At 42.4% G+C, this 17440-nt stretch overlaps 1 protein-coding gene across 1 annotated transcript; it reads right to left on the reverse strand.

Moving 5' to 3' along the window:
* Window positions 1–8586: 8586 nt before the first annotated feature.
* Window positions 8587–16948, reverse strand: LOC113020059 (PHD finger protein 12-like). The gene is made up of 6 exons (XM_080300978.1): window positions 15659–16948; window positions 13863–14241; window positions 13653–13748; window positions 11859–11941; window positions 11543–11681; window positions 8587–9794 (listed from the first exon to the last, which is right to left on the reverse strand). The coding sequence occupies exons 2-6, from the start codon at window positions 13978–13980 to the stop codon at window positions 9322–9324; spliced, it is 909 nt and encodes a 302-aa protein (XP_080157104.1). The 5' UTR covers window positions 13981–14241; window positions 15659–16948; the 3' UTR covers window positions 8587–9321.
* Window positions 16949–17440: the final 492 nt, after the last annotated feature.

Raw genomic sequence — 17440 nt, forward strand, 5'->3', positions numbered from 1 at the left:
ACTAACAAAGGGGTGAAGATTTTTGGAGAGGGACACCGGCCTCATCTTCCCTTCTAGAAGTGCATGCTTAAATGAAGATGAGTAAAGATGAATGAAGATGAATAAAGTTTTGTAAAAATGACTACTGAGTCCGGTGCCATCTCTGGATGCTCGAGGAATAAAAAGAACCGGGGTAAAACTGATTTCTCAACACAGTGCAGAGCAATGGCCAAGAAAAGGACAGACTTCCCCGAGTGAAAAAAAAAAATGAAGAGAAAAGCTGGTGATGATCCAGAGCAGCTGGTCTCAGGAAATGAAGAAAAACCCTGATCACCTTCTCTACAGAAACAAGGTGTAATATACGGAGTGTGAACATTCTCAAAACTGTATTGTATATAGATTTTTTTTTTTATTGTGTAAATTTAATTTTTGTAAAACTAAGTGTTGTATGTTCACCAGTATGATAATGATGAAGCAGTAGTCTCGGTTAACGTGGTTTTATTAACCAGCACAGCAGCAGAGAACTTACATGCTTGGATTCCTTAAACGAATGGCGCCTATACCACTCAAAACATACACACACCTACTCGGAGGTACGGCAAGTGGATTAGGACAAAATACCAAACTAACTGTTAGGGTCCCTGGGTCGTTGACCCAGTGTTTTGTGTTTTTGGTTCTTTGATTTTGTTATTTCATTATATTCTAGCTTTGCTTTATGGGTTTTAGGATTATTCTTAGTTTAGGTTCTCTGGGTGGGATTTGGTTAGAGTTTTGGTGTTCTGGTTTTCTGTCTGTGTCATGTTGCTGTCTCCCCTGTCTGCTGTATCCCCACATCCAGTCAGTGTCTGTGTCTGCCCTGGTCCCACATCTCTGTTCCCTTTGTTATAGTGCCTGCCTGTGAGTCTGTGTTATGTTTCCTGTTTTACTTTGAAAGTCCATGTCTGATGTTAATGTGTCTGGTTTTGCTTCCCCTTGTCTCGTTAGGCCTGATTTGCCCCAGCTGTGTTTCCCTCCTGTTACCCATTCCCTGATTGCTCCCTCTGTGTATTTAAGCCCTGTGTTTCTCTGTGTCTGTGTCGCGATCTACCGTTTACTTTGCTGTGTGTTTTGTGCGTCCACCGGTGTAAGTTTATTTTGAGTTTTTTCTAGTTATATGATGTTTGCGTTCAGCATTAAAGCTGTTTTGGTTTAAGTTCTGTCTCCGGAGTCTGCACCTTGGGTCCTATTCCTGTCTGCACACAGCCACACCTAACACTAACAGCAGGTTATCTACTCCCCCTTCTTTAGTACTTCCCCAACCGGATATAAAGTTTAGTGCATATTGAATAATAAAACTCACAGCATAAAAGGTGACATACGCTGACCCTTAGGAACATTTAAATTTGCAAGCAGATGGAAGAAATAAACATGACAAAAATACCATTTTGCTGTATAAAGTAAAATATGATTACAACTGAAAAACACCTCAAACAGAATTTATCTTGAGGCATTGACATCAGTTACTGTTGGCTCAAACATCAAACCTGAAAATGTTCTGTGTTTTTTAACTAGCACCAAATTAATCCCTATATCTTGGATTTGGTTTGCACACACGACCAAAGCGTGTCCTGTAAGCACCATCACTCTTGGAAGGTCTTGGAGAATGCAAAACATCAGAAGAGCTCTCAACATGAGTGCTGTCTTTAAACTGTTCTACATCATTGTTTTCATCCACACCCTGCAGTCTATCATAATGATGATGATCAGTGTCTTCCTGAACAGTAACGGGCTCAGATATAGGCAATATGTGTCTGCGATTTCTCCTGTAAGTGTTTCCATCTGACTGTACCAGGTAGGATCTAGGTTCTTTACAAAGTTCCTTGACCACACCTGTGCGGTCATAACCCTGTGGGGTCTGTAACCTCACTACTTGTCCTTCGTTGAGAGGTGGAAGTGGTCGGCTGGATCTGTCATAACAGACCTTCTGAGTCAGTCTCTTGTTGAGTAGTTGGGCTTTCACTCTCAGATTCACGGTGTTGTGGTTCGAGCAGTTTCGTTGTGATTGGGAGCGTAGTTCGAGTCTGTCTGGATAGAAGTCGTTCTGCAGAAGAACCCAGGTTCACATCACGTGGAACATTCCTGAGATTCAGCAGGTTGAGAAATACATCAGTGCCATCTCTGTGTGATTTCTCCATCAGCTGTTTAGCACTGCGCACTGCTCTCTCAGCAAGCCCATTGGATTGAGGATACTCTGGACTGCTGGTGACATGTTGAAAGTCCCACTGTGAAGCGAAGTCTTTGAAACGCTGGCTTGTAAACTACCTTCCATTGTCTGAGATCAGAGTGTGTGGAGCACCATGAACTGAGAAGTGTCTTTTCAGCTTCTTGATGACTGTCGCCGATGTCAAATCCTTTAGCAGGTCAATCTCAAACCAGCCTGAGTATGAGTCGGCTACTACTAAATAGTGCCACTCAAAGACATCTGCAGCCACAGTTGACCAAGGAAGCTCTGGAACTTCATGAAGATGAAGGGGCTCTTTTTGTTTAGTGCTGTTACACACCGAGCAGGAAGTAACTGTTTGCTCAATATCTCTTGACATGAACGGCCAGAAGACAATCCCCGTGCTCTCCGCTTGGTAGCTTCTACGCCGGGATGTCCTCTGTGCACGATGGTGATGTAGTCTCCTTGCAGTGATTTTGGGATCACAGCTTTGGAACCTTTAAGAATGATGCCGTCATCCACAATCAGCTCATCCCTGAAAGGAAAATATGGATGAACTGCTGAGGGAAGGTTGTGGAGTCGTTGTGGCCAACCATGTTTGATGAGCGAGCTGAGTGCTTGCAGTGTCTCATCCTCAGCTGTGTGTCCTTTAAGTTCCTCCAGGCGTGAAGAAGAGATGCAGCTCACCGTCATGACATCAAAGTTGTCCTCTTCTTCAGACTGCTGGAAAGTGGAGCTGTTGGGAGAGACAGTGTGTCAGCCAGATACATGTGTTTTCCACATTTATATGTGAGGGTGATGTTGTATTTTTGGAGCCGTAACAACATCCTCTGTAATCTGGCTGGTGCAGCGTGAATAGGTTTCTTTAGTATGGTGACTAGTGGCTGATGGTCTGTTTCTACGACCACAGGCTTGCCATAAATGTAGTCATGAAACTTTGTACATGCAAAAACAACAGCCAGCAGCTCCTTTTCTATCTGAGCATATCTGGTTTCAGTGTCTGTCAGAGTACGTGAAGCATACGCCACAGGTCGCCCTTCCTGTAAGCAAGCTGCACCAAGACCATACTGTGATGCATCGCACGTTAGTGTCACAGGTTTGCTGACATCGTAATATGACAGAACAGGTGGATTAGACATGTGCTCTTTAAGTGCTTCGAACGCAGTCTGATGCTGTGTGTCCCACATCCACTCGCTGTCCTTGTGTGTGAGCTGTCGCAGAGGAGCTGACAGATGGCTGAAGTTTGGAATGAATTTTCCAAGATAATTGACCATCCCCAGGAACCTCTGCAGGGCTTGGACATCTGTTGGAACCGGCATCTCTTTGATTGCGGCTTTCTTGGAAGGGTCTGCTTTAAGCCCCTCGCTTGTGAAAATGTGTCCGACATAACTGACCTGATTCAGCCAGAATTTGCACTTTAATGGGTTTAGTCGCAGGTTTACTTCTCTGGCACGATCAAGGACTTTTCTCAGGTTGTCGTCATGTTCTTTCATGGTTCTTCCACCGATGAGTATATCTTCAACAATGATGGCACATGGATATCCAGCGAATATCTGCTCCATGGCTCTCTGAAACACCTCGCTGGCAGCGTTAAGACCAAAAGGCATTCTGAGGAACCTGAAACGACCAAAACAAGTGCTGAAGGTGGTTAACATGGATGATTTCTGATCCAATGACACCTGCCAAAAAGAGTTCTTAGCATCCAAAACAGAGAACACAGTAGCATTTGACATTATTGCAGCCACTTCTTCTACTGTGCGCATGGGATGGTGTGGTCTTTTCAGAGCAGTGTTTAAATCTCGAGGATTTATGCATATCCTGGTTTCATCTTTGCCCTTCTTGTTGGTGGCTACCATGGAAGACACCCAGTCTGTCGGCTCTGAGACGGGAGTAATGATGCCTAATTTCTCCATCCTGACCAGCTCTGCCTTGACCCTGTCTTTCATGGCCAAAGGGATGCGATGTGCTGGGTGAACAACTGGTTTCACATCTGGGTTCAGTGTCATGCGATAGGTGACTGGCAACCTCCCAAGCTCATCAGAAAATAAGTCGCTGTATTCTGTGATAAGCTGTTGTGACAGGTCATCTGCAGACGTGCTCAATTGGTGGACGTCATTGCTGAATGATACAAGCCCCATTTCTCTGCATGCACACAGTCCAAGTATTGGCTGTACATCTTCATTAATAACAAAGAATGATAACACATGTGGCTGTCCATGCAGAAAACACTGCAGCTTAATTACACCTGAGGTTTGAATCTTGCTGCCTCCAAATGCTATTAGGTTAACGGACTTGGGGTGTGCTTTCATTTGTTTATCTGCTCTTACAATGTTAACCGTTTTCTTGGGAAGCACATTACATTTAGCACCTGTGTCCACCTTCATCTCAACAGGAATCCCATTAATCTGTACGGTGACAAAAACTTCCTCTTTGTGTTCCACATGCACATCAGTCGCATGGATTGCATATTGAAGATTTACACCATCAACGTAGAAGGTGTCATCTCCGCTGTGATCAGCTTGTTCTGGTTCCACATGATGAACTGACTTTCTGCGTCTTGCTACGTTTTGGGTAGGCTGAACAGCTCTGCACCGTTTCTTAAAATGATTCCACTTTTTGCATGCATGACATGCCCAAAAGCTGGACATTTGCTCTTTTTTGCAGCATGAGCGCCCCCACAGTTAGTACAGTTAGTAACATGCTGTGTTTCAGACCTGTCTCCTTGTATTTTCATTTTATCTCCTCTGTGCTTTCTTGTAAATTTGGGCTGGAGCACATCAACATTTGATGCAGATTGTTGAGGAAAAGCAAGTGGTTTATTATGCTCTTCAGTCATTTCATGAATCTGGCAGACAGATATGGCTTTTGCTAGCGTTAAATCACTATCACGCAGTAGCACTTTCCTTAAATTGTCATTGTTGATGCCACAAACTAGTCTGTCTCTTATTAGTTCTTCACTCAGATCGCCAAATCTGCAGCTTTTTGCTTTAATCCGTAAATCACTTACATAGGATTCAACAGTCTCGCCAGTCCTCTGATTCCGCGTGTTGAACTTGTGTCTTTCCATCGTGACGTTGGTTTGAGGGCTGCACATCTGTCTGAATTTCTTTTTGAGACACTCAGGATCCTCCTTCGATTCTGCAGGAATGAGAACTCGTCCTCCATCGCCGGGCTCTCTCACTTCTGGCGCGTAAACAAAAGACCGCTCTCGTTCTATAGCTTCGGGACCTGCTAAGTTGAGCAATATGTAGGCTTGTGTGCGCGCTGGCTTGTCAGAGTGTGCCGCCGCTATAAAAATGTCATACTCTTGCTCAAAAATGCGCCAATTTTCAGCAACATTACCATAGAAAACAAGCGGGTCGGGCCTCCTGAATCCCTCCGCCATGTTGTCTGCAGTCCGGATACAAAAAAACGCACACACAAAAAAGACTTGAGGCGGGAAGAAAAAATACCCTCAACTACGAAGTACGTGTTCTATCCCATCTGACACCATGTTGTATGTTCACCAGTATGATAATGATGAAGCAGTAGTCTCGGTTAACGTGGTTTTATTAACCAGCACAGCAGCAGAGAACTTACATGCTTGGATTCCTTAAACGAATGGCGCCTATACCACTCAAAACATACACACCTACTCGGAGGTACGGCAAGCGGATTAGGACAAAATACCAAACTAACAGCAGGTTATCTACACTAAGGTTCCACGTGTCACTGTTGAAGTGGGGCATTAATCAGTGTGACGCCACTTGTAAACATGTTGCATGTGTGGGGTTTCCCAGCCTGAGCTGCATGGACTCCACACTGGTGAGGCACACTTTCTATAGCTCCTCTCCCTGTACTAAATTATACGTTGCTAAGTATTAGTTCTTTTGGCTAAAAGCTCCCAAAGTGTTTTTGATTGCTTTGAATGAGAAAAATAGTAATTGGAACTGCATTTTATCTGTTACACCATCCGTTTATGTGTTCCTTACTTGTGCTAAACCTTCAGTTGTTCATCGTGCTTATTTGTGGGTCCTGCTGACTTCAGAAACTGAAAAGCACACTCTGAGATCAGGTGACTGACTTAACCATTAAAATTATCCCAGATATGACAGAACTTATAAAAACAGTCTTGACTTGGTGAAACGGGAAGGCTTGGCAGCAGTTCAAGGCAAACAAGGAACATGAAAAGTGTCAGGAGAGGCAACATCATTGGGAAGGTTACTTTTCAAATGTATCCCACTACAGATTACAGAATACATGCCCTAAAATGTATTTTGTAACGTATTCCGTTACGTTACTCATTGAGAGTAACGTATTCTGAATACTTTGGAATACTTGAGATATTATCATGCTTTTTACAACTACATGAATGTACTATTTCTGTGTGATTTATTACTATTACTGAAGGTACTCACCATTTTTGCAGCGATCTCATATAGAAAACTATTCCTCGCTTATATAAAACAGGTCCGCGGCTCCGAACCGTAGTAAAAGGACCTCTGGCTAATACGTCGGGTTCGTGTCGGGCTCGTAGCCGAAAACTAGCTTTACTTTGTTGTCTGGGTCAATTTTGCTAGCGAGAGACAGAGAGAGGCGTTGAAAGGCTGCTCCAACAAAACTTATTGTTTCGGAGGAAAACACGCACACATTGTACAGTCGAGTCTTAATAGCTTACTTACAGCTGGGCTCGTCAGGCACTCTTCTTGGCTGCAGTGGTTATTATTATATTTACATGCTTCCAGCTCCCGTTTCTGCTCAGTGACAGCTCGTACTTTTCCACTCTCCTTTTTCTCCCTCCCTCGCTCACAGACACATAACGGGTATGGCAGTCCATTCTCCCTGCAGCACGGACTACACTGCCCATGAGGCTACATTCTTTAGGGCGATGCCTGTAACACTCTGCTATTGCCTTCATATTAAATAATTTCTTGCATAATAATTTTAAAAAATATTTCTTCATGTCATTAGAGGTGACATGGGCCACGAGATTGAGACACAGGCATAAGAGCCTCTTAATGCGTGTTTTGTTTGGGTTTCCACCAGCGTGGAATTACCAAAAATAGAGAGGGCATAGCCTAACATATGGAACAGGAAAAGACCACCGTGTAATCCCTTTATTTCAACAAAGTAACTGTATTCTGAATACCACCTTTTTAAACGGTAATTGTAACGGAATACAGTTACTCATATTTTGTATTTTAAATACGTAGCATTGGTACATGTATTGCGTTACTCCCCAACACTGAGCGTAACACCATGCAGCTTGCTGCTTTCCACGTCGCTCCACTCAAGCCCTCTCTCCACAGCTCTTCAGCTCTGCAGCAGCAGCTTTGGCAAAAGGACACCAAGGTGAATTTAAGCAAAGTGAGTATGCAAGCGAGGGAGCCAAGGTTGAGTAATGAGTCCAGTGCAACGATTTGGCGACAACTGAGGAAACAGGATAGGAAACAGGAATGTAGCCAGAATGAAATCAGCCTGGCTGCATTCAGGTGTGTAGTTCGCTAGCCGGTGTATAATTAACAATGGGCTAGACTAAACTGGTGTAAGTTGTCAGGTGGACTAAAGCAATGTAGCTATATAGTGTGAAGCACCCAGATACACCAGATTACATAAATAGTAAAATGTTGTGTCAAGTGGTGTAACTAAAGCGTAGTTGTTTGTGAAGAATGTGCAACATTTGAGTTTAAAAGTAAATCATATCAAAGATATAATCATGCTAGAGACAACAATGTTTTTTAAAGCTGTCATTTCTAAACAGTTAATGTACCAACTTTGTGAAAGCCCTAATGTGTGACACCTTAATAACTGTATTTGCATCTGTTGCTGCTTCCTGTATTTTTGAATTAAACAACCATGAGGTACAGAAATGAAAACAAAACACATCTCTGTTTATTTCTGTTCCAACCCACAGTCTGCTTTTCATGGAGCACGTCATCACTTTGTCCATTTTTATTTATTTATTTTTTTGTCCTGAAACAAGCCGAGCCCACCAGCATTCTGAATGAACAGTATGATGACCAGGTCCGCGTCGACCTCATTGATAAACTCTTGATTCCAAATGTGCTCTGCCCAATCATAGGCATTGGTTGCTACCAACAACAAGAAATAAAGCAGGGCTGAACCATTTTCTAATAGGGGAGGGAGGGTAACGCTATGCAATATATTCATTTTTTAGAATTTATATTCAACGTTAATTGCAGCTAGGCTCAAAGTGTTAATGCTAGCTTATTTTAATAAACAACATGTCATATGCAAACAACTAGGGTGTGGCAAAGATTATTTTAGGGTGGCACATGCCCACCCAATGCCACCCCTGTAGATCCACCCCTGTCAGTACTGAACTTGCTGTCTCAGAAAGTGAAAACCAAACTAGAGCTCAAAGTGGACCTAAAACAAGGCTGAAAATAACAGGCATAAACACTGAGTTTGTTCTTAGAAACTTTCTGTATTCACAGGTTTGAACAGACAAGCAGGTACAGACAAAGAGTGCTTATATACACAGCAGCACAAGATGTTAAAATGAATGCTAAAACTATACGGTATTTACAGATGGACTACAGCGGAAAGTACAGACTAAGAACAAGTTTTATCACAAAACGTCTGGTACTCTACACAGTATCACAAATTCAATGAGCTGTACAGTTAAAAACCAAAAAATGGCAAATCTAAATGAAATCCAATGTTTCTCCAATCGAGAGGCACTGAATTAAAATGTATTTACATTATATATACATGTTATAGTGTATAAGCATGTATGTTTTCATACATATATAGCTACCTGTGGTGCAAAAGCAGCAAAAGAAATTAGAATGTATGGAATTGAATACTACAAAGGAAAAAAAACAAAAAATGTTTGTGCTAAATGGGCTGACTGACAAAAAGGTTACACCATACATAACTAATATACTGGCAAAAACAAAGATTGAGCGCAAGGAAGTAATGTTTGCTCAAAGACCTAACGGTCCTAACGGTTACGTCAGTCATTTAAAAGAAAAAAGAAAAAAAGAGATTGTCAATAATACTTCAAGTTCATGCAAAGATATAAACTATTAAAAAAAAAAAAAGAACTTTTCCCTGTTGACCAACCAGCTGTGCAGCTTTCCCTTCATCGTGACACAGAAGGTGCAAAATAAGAGGCAGGGCGGGGCTTCCTGTGCGGATTATGGAACAGAGTTAAAACGCAGTACGGGCACTTGGTGGGGAGGTACAGTCTCAGAGTCAGCCTCATCCTGGTTGGAAAAGCCGCTTGTTGTGGCAGTGCTGGGTGGTGGTGGTGTGGAGGTGTTAGCGGTGGTGGTGAGGGTGGTGCTGATGACACTGCTGCTGCTGGTGTTGGTGCTTGTGCAACTGGCAGCAGGTGTAGTGGCCTGCTCCTCTTTGGGCTGCTTACTGGCAAACTCAGTGATGCTAAAGACAAATTGGAGGCAGCCCAGTTTGATGTAGCTACCATGGTGGAGCAGCGCCGTGCCCTCCCAGCCTGCCCCGCTGCCTCCAATTAGACTGGAGCTACTCGCTTTGCAGCTACAAGACGGCTCAGCACCACCCTGACATTGGCTACTCATCACTCCTCCTACTGGCAACAACCCCACCATGGAGTTGGCTCCCTCGTCCTCTTCCCGTTTCTTACTGCGACCTACGCAAAGAAGAAATGCAGCAGGTCTGAGAAAGACGTCTGTCCAGACTAGTGTCACAGTAAACTCCATTAATGTGGAGACAATGCAACCATGAAAAGATTTCACTGATTACATTTTATCCACAAAATAAAAAATGAACACTTTGTTTTGAAAATGAGACTAAAATCATGTGGAAAGCTGAACTCTGGCAAACATGTTTTACACTCATCATCTATAAACAGTTTCAGAGAAATTTGATTTAATGCTGTTTCACACTGCAGCTCTTTACTAATCAAACATCTGTCCAAATGATCTTTAATAACAGATTAAGACTGGAAGCTTTATGTGATACAGCAACATTCAGACTTTACATAACGTGGTCTGCCACAGAACAAGTATATCTGACTGCTCATTTTAGCACTTTATTTACCTTTCTCATTGCTACAATGCCACATGCACCAAGTTTACCACTGTACTGTACGTTTACTACATCCTTACTTTTACTTTGAAATTGCAATAGCTAATAATAAGCCAGCCCGTTCATTCCCATTTGGTGTTTTCTCTACCAGCAGGCTCGCTGGCTAGATCGCCATTATGGATGGAGATGAATTCCAATACCAAACTCATGGTTTGTTTTTTTCCTGCACTTCAAGCTGGCACTCTAACCAGAACCTACAACAGACGGAGAACTGGTTCGTGTGCAGTTCTCACACAATGAGAATACAATGAGCTCACTGGGACTCAGAGCAGAACAAGAGCCAGCAGCTGCAGTCCAAGAACATGGGCTGACTGAAGACAGCTAATGATGATGTTCACTTATTTATTTTGGGGTGGCTGTAGCTCATGTGGCAGAGCAGGTCAGCCATTAATCAGAAGATTGGTGGTTCGATCCCAGGCTGCCTCCTGGCTGCATGCCAAATATTGTTGGGCAAGATACTAACCCCGTGTTTGCCTACTGGTGGTGGTCAGAGGGCCCGGTGGCGCCAGTGTCCGGCAGCCTCGCCTCTGTCAGTGTGCCCCAGGGCAGCTGTGGCTACAATGTAGCTTACCATTGCCTGTGTGTGTGAATGACTGAATGTAGTGTAAAGCGCTTTGGGGTCCTTAGAGACTGAGTAGAGCGCTATACAAATGCAGGCCATTTACCATTTATTTTAGTTTTATATTAAGCTAATATGTGTGTGTGTGAATGTGTGGATGACTGGATATGTAAAGCGCTTTGGAGTCCTTAGGGACTAGTAAAGCGCTATATAAATACAGGCCATTTACCATTTAATATTATTCACTTAAAAATAAGCACGTATAGCTCAGCACATCTCATAGGCTACTGTAAGGTATGAATTACAGCAAGAAGGTGATAAGTTTTCTTGTCATTGGTTCACTGCACTGCATAAACTAATTACATGTACCCATTAAGAATGACAAATGTGACCTTAACCACAATTTGGATGAAGAACACTAAAAGCTGTCCAATACTGCAGGAGCAGTGTCAGTGTAACAAACAGGACACTGACATTAAGCACATGGGGGGCTACACTTCCTGAAATTCTAGCCAAACTAAAAATGATTCTTTTCAGTATCAGAGTATAAATTAAAGTATTCCTTTAATTTACAGAAGCAATGATGTTATGATTTCTTCACAAATAAAATTTTAACTATTTTAACCAGGACACATACAGATGAGTGGCTAAGTGGATGAAGATGGTCAAACTGGGCACGCAGACCTGGGTTCCTTCAAGCCAATCCAAACAGATGACGGAGATGTACTTACGAATGATTCCTTGGACTTTGGCTACCAGGCCACCGGGTGGACATGGTGAGGTCTTCTCAGAGAAATCGCACGAGTACAGGACATTATCCACTGTGGTGCCATGCTCGCTATAGTTCAGAAGCTCATAATGCTTGGTATTCTGAAGGACGACAAACACACATAATTTACATCTTGGTCACTAACAACCACAGGAGTGTCTGTGAAGGTTCTCAGTCATCCAGGTCATCGTGGTCAAAGGAGCTTTGCAAGCTTCTTTGCAAGCTCCTTTGACAACCACAGGAGTGCTCTGCAGAGTGATGTAGTTTAACGGCCTCACCTCATCATAGAAAATACAGGCATGTTTCCCCGATACGTAGTTGCAGTGACCGTAGTTTGTAAGGCACACATCCATGTCAGCACCTTAAAGAAACAGTTAAAGACTTAAACACCCTTTCCCACAACACAAAGAATACAGATTTGCAACATGGATTTTTTTTCTGCAATATTGACGTGTCAAAATGTATTTTAATGACCTGCACTCCAATGTGACATATTGTGTTTTTGTTCAGTAGTTTTTATTCCACATGGTCCTGTTGTGACCCTCACAGGTCTAAGAACTTACTTTCACAGACAACTTGCTTAAAATACTCTGATTTAAAGATGACGGTATCAACTATCACTCAACCTGACTAATGATACAGAGATTGGGAGTTAGTACAGGCTCAGTATATTATTATATTATATTATACTCTGTTGTGTACTGCTGCATGTCGTGCAGAAGTACAGTCATGGTTAAAAGGATACCTTCTGTCAAGGTTTACATATTAGGACAAAATAAAAATTATCTTGTTTTTAGCAGGTCTTGAAATTAAATTTTGATATATAACCTCAAATGAACTATAAAATATGACACTACTGTCATGTATTTGACAAAAAAGAAGCCAAAATGCAGAATTAGTGTATGAAGCACTAAGCAAACCCCTGTTGCTTCCATATAAATAAAGATGACAAGTAGCTGATTAACTGATTATCAGCACGAGTGACCACCTCTATAAACTCAGAAGCATTCTGGTGTCTGTCGACATAATGCCAAAGAGGAAAGATGTCTTAAAGAATAAATGAGTGCTGCATGTCAGTATCTGAAGTTGCATGAAGCCAGTCCCAAACATGCTCATAATTCTACCATGAGAAAGATTATTCATTATTCAAGTGGAAAACATGCAAGACAGCTGCAAAATATTCCCAGGAGTTAAAGTCCAAAAACAGCCACCAAGGCTCAGGCAGTGCAATGACTCCAAGCACGTCAGCAAATCTGTCTGGTGGTTCTGCAAGCTGATGAACGATGGGGTATTGTTAGTTTTTCCACACACTGCTTCTGCATCACTTCCCAGTTTTATATCTGTAGGAGTGATTAGCTCAGAGCCAAGACACCAAACCAGGGGCCCTGGTATACCTGCTGTGTTGGCAGCTTTGCGTGTCACCAGTAATACCATCACACAGCTATATCCATTCATGCTAGCTGTTACGGTGCATGTACGTGCTGCAGTATTCTTCTGAACAACAGGTGTTGCCCGTCCTCCAAATCAGCGCTGGTATAGAAGGAGAAGAAGTCAAAGTTGGAAGACAAGGAATTTTAAAGTTTTTGCAAAGTTTCAAAGTTTCAACATCTCCCTCTGTGAAACCTGTGAACCTCTAAACTTCTGTACTGATATGATGTTAGGATGCCATTAAAAACAGACTTTAACCCAGCTGCAGCAGCAATGCAACAACACACCAGATTATAAAAATGGAGAAGTGCATGACCAGCAGAGATGACAGCTTACAACATGCAACATCAACTTTGCTGTACGGTGACATTTGCCAGGCACCACACAGCAGGTATGATGGGGCCCTACCTATGTTCTACTTCGGTCTTACTAAACTTTAGTCACAAGGCAAGAATATAACCTAAATCAAACATGATTGACTTGAGTTTGGTGAACTGGTATAATTTCAAAAAACTACGTGAGACCAGCTTTAATGCTGTTCTCCTACGTGAACCTTTCCCACATCACAGGTGAAACCTAAGAGTGGCTCAGAGCCAGGGCACAGAATGCAGCAGGGTCAAAGTCACAGCGACTGAATGTCCTACCTGATCCTATGTGTAACGTCCTATAGCACATGCTGACAGCTGCTCCTCTTCCTGTCAGAGGGTAAAAGACCGCTCTGGCTTGCACCTTTTTCTGACCTGGAAGGAGGAGCGTGTAGGTTTTAATAATTAGAACAAAACAGCAATCAAACAGCAGAAAAACTGACTTCTTGACAAGTAAACAGACTAAACTGTAGTGCAAAGGTGTCTTACTGTTTGGGTGGGGTGCTGAGGTTTTTGGGGTAGTGCTGGTGGTGGGGGGAGGTTGAGTGCTGGGCACTTTGGGAGCAAAGAGCTGCTGGATCCTCTGATGTGCCAAGAGCTTGATCATCTCTGTATCCAGTTTGTCCAGCTCGATCGATGTGCACAAAAACACAAACACACACAACCGCTGAAAGCTAATTACATCTTCGTGTGCTTCATAGCAGAACACAGCAATATGAAGGCTCTTAAACTGTCACATGTGGCCGCAGAGTGACAAACTCACCCCCATCCTCCTCTTTTCCATCCTTCATGCAGCTGGACAGGTTGGTGATGGAGGGCAGTGTGTTGGGGAGCAGTGAGTCCGTCAGTGCAGGAGCAGCCTTTATGTCTGAGGGACAGGAGAGAAAAAAAAACAGACAAATTGATGAGATGAGATAAAAGAAGGACCAGAAAAAACACAGTTTTTGATAGTTCACTATAAAGGAAAAAAGTGCACAGGAACTATTACTGAGATAGAAGGCAAAGCAAGTTGTATCTGAATACCTTTTTTTTCTTCATAACTCAGTAACTGAAAATAAAATGTGCTCTTAAATGGCCATGTATCCTTTGGATAAATGGGGCTGCACGATACAAAATATGCAAGAAAATTGTTAGCACTATCGATTATGTCAGCAGTGAGTATTCAATTAATAGCAACAGTAAACATTCAAAAGAGAGAAAACTCAGGTCTTTTAAAATGAACTTTTCATTTGTTTCCACTTTAGAAAATGCTTGTTTTGATAGTTTAACAATACACAGTATCTGCCAAAAGAGCTCAACTCTTTCACTGTATTTACATCCCATATCACAATCACATTTCCACTTTCTTGAAGAAACATTTTCCTAAAGACAAAAAACTGATAAATTATTAAAAGTAGAAATAACAGAATCACAATTTTAAGTGATCTGCCAAATAAAATAAGCTATGCATCCCATCCATCCTAGACTGAGGCATGAAATAAAAAGGCCTTCTTCCCATCTGCTTGGAGCTCTTTCTTACATTATAAGGGGAAAAAAGAGTTCTGACAGTAACGCATCTCCTGGATGAAGCAGAGTTGGTCAGTGTGCACGCGTGTGAATAATAATGATAATAATAATGTACACTTTTATTGATCCCCGTGGGGAAATTCTTCTCTGCATTTGACCCATTCACTCAGTGAAGCAGTGGGAAGCCACCAGTGCAGCGCCCAGGGAGCAGCGTGTAGGGATGGTACCTTGCTCAAGGGTACCTCAGGGTAGCCGTTCAGGGGATTCGAACCCCTGACCTTCCGATCATGGGGCAACCGCTCTACCTACTGAGCTATCCCTGCCCCTGCATGTGTGTTAAAGTGTGTGAGTGAATGTGTGTAAGCCTTGAAACAAGCATGTAGTGGCTGCAGTGAAGAAAGGTGAGCATATAACCATTCTCAGTTCTGAGGCATTCTCTGTGCTTTAATGCAAAACAGACGTTATGAAAGTGGAGATGTTAATACTAATAATAATTCAGCCTAACAGCATGACTATTAACACAATTTCTTAAAGTTAAAAATGTATTTATATTAATTTAAATATGTAAAATAATGTTGCTATAGCCTCAAATTAAATGTTCTCTCATGCACACCATGGTCCCCTTACACGTATAATGAGGAGAGAGTAACATAATGATTACCGGTACTTGAGTATATTATTATTATTATTATTATTATTATTATTATTATTATTATTATTATTATTAGCTGTATAAAGTGATACATTTAGACTGCAGCTTTGACATTTCTGATGTGTACCTGGAGTAGGTGCTGATCCAAACATTACTGTGTCGTGCTCCTGGCTGCCTCTAGATGGTGCATCTGTGAAGGAACTGCTGGTGATTGAGAAGGAGGGCTTTTCATCGGTGCTCACACACTCCTCCTGGGGCTCTGTCTGGCTCCTTTGGTTCTGTTGGCCACTGTGGGGCCATATCGTGGGGGCAGTGGGGCAGTTCTGTTGGGCACATGCATTTACAGTGCTCTCGGGTTCCTTCTTAACCGTTTCTGTTCCTATGTGGTTCACCAGTCCAGAGGCAGAAGCTGATGGCGTTTTCCCAGCCTTCAGTCTGTTCTGTAGCTCAGCCTTTTTCATGTCCTCTGATGTTCCACTTGATTGTGTATTTTCTTCTCAAAGTGCCACTCTGTTGATGAGGCCTTCTGTTTGATGGATAGGTGTTGCATGATACTACACTGGAGAGCGATGACATCCTGAATCCAGCTGAAACTGAGTGGGGTTTCTCTCCATTGCAGCCGCTATTAGGAGCTGAAAGAGTCTCTTGAGGAGTCGCAGGGTCGGAGCAGAAACTGTAGAACTCTCGAGCTCTACACCCTGAACTTCATCCTCAGGCCACCTGTATCAACACACTGAGAGATTTATTTAATATCATTTTCATCACAATCTTACTCTGCCAGCTGACGTGCCGGTCTTAATCATGCACGATTTGTCTCTTCTATATCAAAACTCAGCCAAACATCAAACATTCAGCGTAGTCATTCAAAACCTTATCTGTACTATTATAATCAGCAAAAACAGCGTTTTAATTACAGGCATGTATCATTATTTGCAAATCAAAATGATAAAACTCAATAACACGCTAAACAGGAAGCAAAAGTCCTCTGTGCGCGTCACAGCTCATTTGCATGTTCACACACAGTCTAAAAATAGCTCGCAGCGCTGCAGTGCGCTGTCGTCACACACAGGGTCACACAAAGCTCAGACAAAACTCTTTTATCTTATATTACAAAGACATCTTATATTTACAATCACTGACAGGCCTGACAGATTCAGCACCTAACAAATTTCGACAAATTTAAAATAACGGGTCTTACCGAAGAAAGTCTCACTTTTTTGTAATCAATTAACCAGTATCTGTTTCCTCCAGAACAGCCTATGGCCTGATTTCTAAAGAACCTAAACAATTTTGACAAATTTTACCATAACGGGTCTAACCAAAGAAAGATAACTTTTTTGTAATCAATTAACCAGTATCTGTTTCCTCCAGAACAGCCTATGGCCTGATTTCTAAAATCCCTAACTCAATTTAACTGTGTCCAAAAAAGCACATCACACCGTTTCCAACGGTGAGGAGAATCGAACTCCTAGCTTATTTCAGGATGCCCTGTACCCCACAGATAAGCCAAACTGAACTAACCCTTTTCGCCGACAGGTCAAGACCGCGCGTCCACGGCCAGGAGGGAGCATAACCTCCGGGCTATGCGCTTCTTAGCATCTTCCAGTGCCGTCCTATAATAATTTATAAAAATTAGAAACAACAGTCAACACCCTAAAACAAGAGTCTGACTAAGGCAAGTGCCACCTAGAGGTCAATGGAGCCGTTTCCCTCACTTATAATCACACAGGACCACACTTATAACCAATTTGGACTTTAACCAACAACATGACCAATTCCCTACCAAACTACTTGAGCCTTTACTCAATTCCTTGGGACTCTAACCCAGCATTTCTTTCATACTTTTTAAACTTCATTAAAGACTCTTAGCCGACTTTAACTGCATAACACACACACGGGGATCCTCATC

Source organism: Astatotilapia calliptera, chromosome 4 (assembly GCF_964374335.1).
Source record: "Astatotilapia calliptera chromosome 4, fAstCal68.1, whole genome shotgun sequence".
Lineage (NCBI taxonomy): Eukaryota > Metazoa > Chordata > Actinopteri > Cichliformes > Cichlidae > Astatotilapia > Astatotilapia calliptera.

What these genes read in the sequence shown, in the direction of transcription:
- LOC113020059 (XM_080300978.1), bottom strand. Translation starts at nt 13,980, where the DNA reads ATGATCAAGCTCTTGGCACATCAGAGGATCCAGCAGCTCTTTGCTCCC. An exon ending in CTCAGCACCCCACCCAAACA is followed by an intron (nt 13,749 to 13,862) that starts GTAAGACACCTT and finishes TCCTCCTTCCAG; the next exon opens with GTCAGAAAAAGGTGCAAGCC. An exon ending in GACGTTACACATAGGATCAG is followed by an intron (nt 11,942 to 13,652) that starts GTAGGACATTCA and finishes TGTTTCTTTAAG; the next exon opens with GTGCTGACATGGATGTGTGC.